The sequence below is a fragment of the Apostichopus japonicus genome, chromosome 14 (assembly GCF_037975245.1).
Source record: "Apostichopus japonicus isolate 1M-3 chromosome 14, ASM3797524v1, whole genome shotgun sequence".
NCBI lineage: Eukaryota > Metazoa > Echinodermata > Holothuroidea > Aspidochirotida > Stichopodidae > Apostichopus > Apostichopus japonicus.
The window spans coordinates 15,981,881-15,987,880 of NC_092574.1; the positions used below are offsets into that span (position 1 = coordinate 15,981,881).

Below are 6,000 nucleotides of genomic sequence, written 5' to 3' on the forward strand. Positions count from 1 at the left end.
ACTCCCCACAGTGGAGTGTTACTCCCCACAGTGGAGTGTTACTCCCCGCAGTGGAGTGTTGCTCCCCACAGTGGAGTGTTGCTCCTCACAGTGAAGTGTTGCTCCTCGCAGTGTAGTGTTGCTCCTCACGGTGGAGTGCGTATCCTTATGAAATAATGGGTATTGTTTCGGTTTTGAACTGTTTATGATTTTGCTTGTTAAGGTTTTCTTCAAGTGCCCACATCACACGATTAAGAATGATTCTTAAAAGGATATTTCAGTGGTTTAAAATGCAGGGAATTTACTTCATGTAAAAGTCAATACCACATCTTCATTGCATTTTTTATGGCAAAGATATCAATTTTTTGGGTTAACAATCTGCTTGATTTGTACTCAGATCCAAGAGCGAGATCTTTACGATAACATTCAACTCCGTAAGAAGCAAGCAGAAATCAAAGAAGTGGATGCCAAGCTTGCAGAGTTGCAACAACAGCGTGGTGGTCTCGACTCTACTGGTCTGCTCAGAGAGAAACACAAACTCAACTCGGAGTTGTCAAAATTATTCAAGGAAAAAAACCAGGCCGGAGGAAGGGAGTCCATATTGAAGGAGGAGGTTAGGAAAGTGGAGGCAGAAGTAAATTCTGAAAAATACAGAACGGCCAAAGACAAGTTTAACAACGTTATGATCAAATTGAAGGTAAATTTGGTCAAACCAAACCCAAAGAATATATGACATTTACGAATGCTACTTAAAGATTACTCTCTTTGACAGTCCTCTACAGTAGCATGTGTGTATCAAAGATCACAGTGAACTTGACACAGTTATGGTGCTTAGAGCAATTCATTATGCCATATACAATATTATAAAAGATTGACATGTATTTTTATGTTTAAGTTACTCTACCTAAAAAAATTAGAAAGAAATTCATCATAAACTACACTAAATACATTTTCAAAAGTATGACATTTTCATTATTTTTCAAATGAAATTTTTTCATGATAATATTCCATTCATGAAAATTCTGTGATAAAGTTTCTCCCTCATTCACAGACGGTAGAAGTTGCCAACAAAGATTTGGACAAATACTCAAAAGCGCTTGATACGTAAGTTGCAAAGCGACGATGAATATTTAATGTTCTTCTGTTTTTATTTCACTCTTTCCATTGATGTGGGTAATCTTTAAATACAATTTATCACTAAATTTCCGCAACAGCAAAATTCACAGAAATTTGTTTAAACAATACAAAGCAGCTCCTTTGAAGGACTATTTTTGATGTAGTTTGGTCTGCGAAAAAATCTGATCTCTTGACCAATATTTCAAATCAAGATTAGAAATTCATCATTGGTAACATGGTGTTTAATGCAAAACCATCAACTGATAATTAAGTTAAATAATGAATATGATTGGCTTTGCTTAATTCTGGAGCCTGGATGTTCTTTTGGAAACAATTATCATTTTGCACAAACAAGCACGAAAGAAATGCTGATTTGAAAATGTCAGATATCTCAAAACAATATATACATTTCATATGCAGAGTGCTTGGCAAAAAAAGTACACCGTATAATATTTTCTATCTTGGAAAATGTAACTAAGAATTAACGGCAGTTCCAAGGCGAATAAAGAACGCACGCAGACTTGAGTTTCCTAGTCTAGAGAGCCAGAGTGTATCTGTCTCATGTATATTCTATCAGGTCAGAGTTACAATACAACGGAATGTGTATTAATTAGCATAGTATGTATAGAACTTTCTATTACGTAATTAGGCTGGCACAGATATATTTATAGGTACAGTATGTTTTCTTGATTATGTAACATAATATATGGGTATAATATTTCTTATATAGTTATTCTTGCTGTCCCTCAGTTATTAAGGTTTGTAGTCTGGAGGTCACCGGGTCAAATCCTGTTCTAGTCTAAGCTTTCTTTGGTCTTTGCCAATTTGTATATAATTTGTTTATTGACAAGCACCTCTTCAAGTGTTTGGTTTTTTCTTTATTCACGTGATTTTAAACTGCAGAGTGTTTGATTCTTTTCAGAGCTATCATGAGATACCACAAGATGAAGATGGAGGAAATTAATAAGGTTATCAAAGAGTACTGGAGAATGACTTACAAGGGGAATGGTACGATTTTAGGAAAGGATGAAGGTTGATACCTATCAAAGAGAAGCGGAGAATGTCTTAATACAAGGGAAATGGTAGAATTCAGATATCCCATGATTTCTATTGTATTGAAAAGTCTTCATCAAAGTTTTGGCTGGGATGCCTTTATTGTGTGTTTCTGCCTTTAAGTTACTGTTTGTATGGTAGGATAGTCATTCATCTACTTATTATACACAACTGCACCCTCACTTCTATGAGCACTTTGCTTCTTTGCTATATTATCATTTACATATTGTAATCATTCCCTAGTTGTATTTGTGTCAAAACTGTATATAGATATATATATATGTTTATGTTTATATATATTAATAAACAGAACATAAACAGAACTAGTATTGTTCGATACAGGTGTCAAACGCCTACAGTGGAATTACGACCTTCCTTACTGGTTTCGAACTTCTGGACATACCATCAGCGTCCATAGCCAAGTTGGTTAGGGTGTCCGCATAAAAGCAGGAGGCCCGGGTTTGAATCACTGTTCCAGATTTTCCACTACAATTTCAATTATATAATATATTTCTCTCTAAGTATGGCTCTCCTTTTGTTAACCTCTTTTTAAAGACATTGATTACATCGAGATCCAGTCAGAGGCAGATTCTTCATCTTCAGTTACCACAAGGAAATCCTACAATTACAGGGTAAGTTAACAATCATACCACCACAGAGAAATGGAGAACGTTTCTCTTTTGACTTCTCAATAACAAGATCCTTATCACCAAAGCAGATTTGTATTGATGTTAAGATTAGATGAAACTTTATTAATCAGTTTGAATAATAGAAAAGTAAACTTTTAATGAACAAGCATCAACCATTTTGGTCCTAATAATTAATATACATTGTTCCATTGTAACCACAGTTTACTCTCACCCATGTCATTGGAATAGGACATCTGTATAAATAAGATCATTTACATTGATGTGTTTACTAAGAAGGGATCCAAAGTTGTGGCCCACAATCAATATAGAGATCAATAAGTTGATATTTTGTGCTAGATTATCCAAAGTGGGATTTAATGTGTTGGTTTTGTTAACTGAAGTAGATTTTGCACATTTTGAAGTAACCAAATATCATATATTTTGACATTTCAAGCTGAGATCAAATGAGTCTGTTGTCTTTTATCTTTTAAATGTGTGATTCATTGACAGGTTGTCATGGTGAAAGGGGATACCGAGATGGACATGAGAGGGCGCTGCAGTGCTGGACAGAAGGTATTGAACGTCACAATATTAAGGCAGACTTGACATTCTCTCAGAATTTAGCATCAGTGTTTGAAGGATTTGAGGGACTTTAGTCACAAAATCAATTTTTATGTGTTGTCAGATCATTAATTAGCACTGCGTCCATGTTCTATTTTTGTGTGCTTTCACTTTTTGAGAAACATCCCATTAAACATCTCAGGCTCATGATTTAAAATGGCTGGATTACTTAGTCTAACTCACAGGCCTTTTGACACATGTTTAATGGTGTAGTACCTTATCTTAACTTCTCTTTGAAGTGTTTGCGCCTTATATTCTGATATTTTTTCAATTTTTCATATCTTAACCCTTTATGCTTCTTGACTTCCACATCTTACAGGTACTCGCATCTCTCATCGTTCGTCTTGCATTAGCCGAGACCTTCTGCCTCACTTGTGGAATTTTAGCGTTGGACGAGCCTACTACGAATCTAGATCGTGTCAACATTGAGGGATTAGCCTACGCTCTTGTAGAGTAAGTTTCAATATGTTATGTGTTATTTGGTGGGGGGGGTTATTGCTAAGCACTGCTACTGTTCTCATTCCCTCCCATTGTAAAGGACCCCTCACAAAATCCTGTATCTCACAAAGCTATTAAAGACATTACAATGTTTGCTTTCTTTCTCAGCATTATTAAAAGCCGTGAAAACCAGAGAAATTTTCAGCTGATTGTTATCACCCACGACGAAGACTTTGTGGAGTTACTCGGACGGTCTGATTATGCTGATTATTTCTACAGAGTATCTAAGAACAATGAGTGAGTTCGGTACCCTTTAACTTTGTGCTGCCTCCCACCTCCCCCTCCCCTCCCCCATCTTTCTCTGATCCTCTTTCATTTTCTTGGAGATTCCAATAATTATTCTTTTTGCATCAAAATGGAGGGGGAGGGTACAAGTCTAATGGTCCCTCCAACCCTTTGTGGGGAAATAAGTTGAAGTACCTTCATGAAAATGGTACCAGATTTGAAGTATTAAACGAAGCTCAATTTAGCATATTGAAGGTTTGCCTTTCTTTGCTCAATTGGAGTTGCTAGAGGGCCAAATCACCATTTGGAAGCTTTTTCCACTACTTATTACAACTTTCTTTGGAATGACCTAAATGCCCCGACAATTTCTTTTTCATCTTTGGTCAATTCAGCAGGACAATTTGCGTAGGATAGAATAAGTACATGTCTTGGGAAATTGGGGATGTATGCCAACCATACCAAGATGTAATATATACTGAAATTTGAAATAGCTGTTTGCATTTGTTTAGCAATTTTGAGTACAAATTATAACATGGTGTCAGAAGTGGGATATATATTACAGCTTGACAACATAGATAAGCAAGGCGGGTGCACTGACTTACGCATACTCCCAGTGTCTTACATGGTGTAATCTTAAGGTTCATACATAGTAAACAGGCACACGTTACCCCTCCCTTCACCCCAGTAGCACTATTTGCTTTTTTTTCATCACTGACGTCTCAGAAGAATCAAGTCTCATTCTGTCTTGTATTTCTTGCAGGTATTGTTTCATTCAATTCCTTCCACCTCCTTCCTTTATTCATATCATCATTTGTTTTCCTTTTATTTACAGGGCAAAGTCAGTCATTATGAAGAAAGACATTGCTGCATTAACGTGAGCATCTTCCGCCCGAACACCATTGTAACGGAAGCAGCCATTCATTTGGGCCCTGGGCAAAGCTTTGCCTGAATCTGTGAAGTGGAGGATCTATTTGGAGTTGCAGAGGGACCAAATGCAACCAAAAAAAAAAAAATGTGGCTTTTTTTTGCATATTTATTTTATATACATACAACAGATTGTTTCCATATATAATATGTGAAACAGATTGACTGATTCTGGTGTGTGTACTCTACTATTGATATTCTAATATTTCGTACATGTATTATATATGTTAAACAAAAATTAAACCTTGTGATCTTTATTCAAGTTCTGAATTAAAACATACAGCTGTCATAGCTTGACATTTGAATCCCTGTGACCAAAAGTAATCATAAATTTGCTAACTCTTGCCTTGAACTTGCAAATCATAAACTAGATACCACAGATTGTTGCATAAACCTAGTATGTGCTGTAATGAAACTAGTGCCTTATATATACCTATGAAATATTAACATTCACAGAAGACTAGTCTACTCTGTATATCCTGTGTCTAACATTTAAATATCACTGCATAAAGTTTGGATTAGTTCAGGGGATAGATCTGTTATCTTATTGAAATTAATTAATGGGGGTACAAACCAAACCATCATCTTTGGCTTATACGATAGAGATCTTTCTAAAGTACAATTCCTCCAAACATCTAAGAAAAATTGTGTTCCGTTTCGAAGATATGCTACTTTAAAAGTCGTGTCTAAGAGTTGTCATTCTGTAAATCTGTGATGTGATAGTGCCAGTAGGACCTGAACTCTGTTACTTTCTCTTTGTTTTTCTTTTCATATTTTTAAGGTAGATTGTTAACTCTGTTGACACTGACACCAATGGTCATATTCAGAGATTCAATATTTTACTATCAGCATTTGTAATATAAACATTGTAATAGGTAAAGAGAAACAAAAAAAGATTTGAAGTACTGTACATATGGCAGGATCATGTCATATTTATACTTGATCAAGTGTTCAG

The 6,000-nt window shown here is 35.7% G+C and overlaps 1 protein-coding gene across 4 annotated transcripts in view; it reads left to right on the forward strand.

The window, feature by feature from the left end:
- LOC139979504 (DNA repair protein RAD50.L-like) overlaps nt 1-5,611 on the forward strand; it is a 31,123-nt gene extending 25,512 nt beyond the window's left edge. For 3 of the 4 annotated variants that reach the window (XM_071990369.1, XM_071990371.1, XM_071990370.1), the window contains 8 exons: nt 377-676; nt 1,031-1,083; nt 2,018-2,103; nt 2,704-2,780; nt 3,288-3,350; nt 3,718-3,851; nt 4,005-4,133; nt 4,954-5,611. In XM_071990369.1, coding sequence (XP_071846470.1) covers nt 377-676; nt 1,031-1,083; nt 2,018-2,103; nt 2,704-2,780; nt 3,288-3,350; nt 3,718-3,851; nt 4,005-4,133; nt 4,954-4,999 — 888 coding nt within the window. In that variant the 3' untranslated portion in view covers nt 5,000-5,611. Of the gene's footprint in view, nt 1-376; nt 677-1,030; nt 1,084-2,017; nt 2,104-2,703; nt 2,781-3,287; nt 3,351-3,717; nt 3,852-4,004; nt 4,138-4,953 lie in introns of those variants that run through there. The other variant, XM_071990372.1, reaches the window with a different exon arrangement.
- Nucleotides 5,612-6,000: the final 389 nt, after the last annotated feature.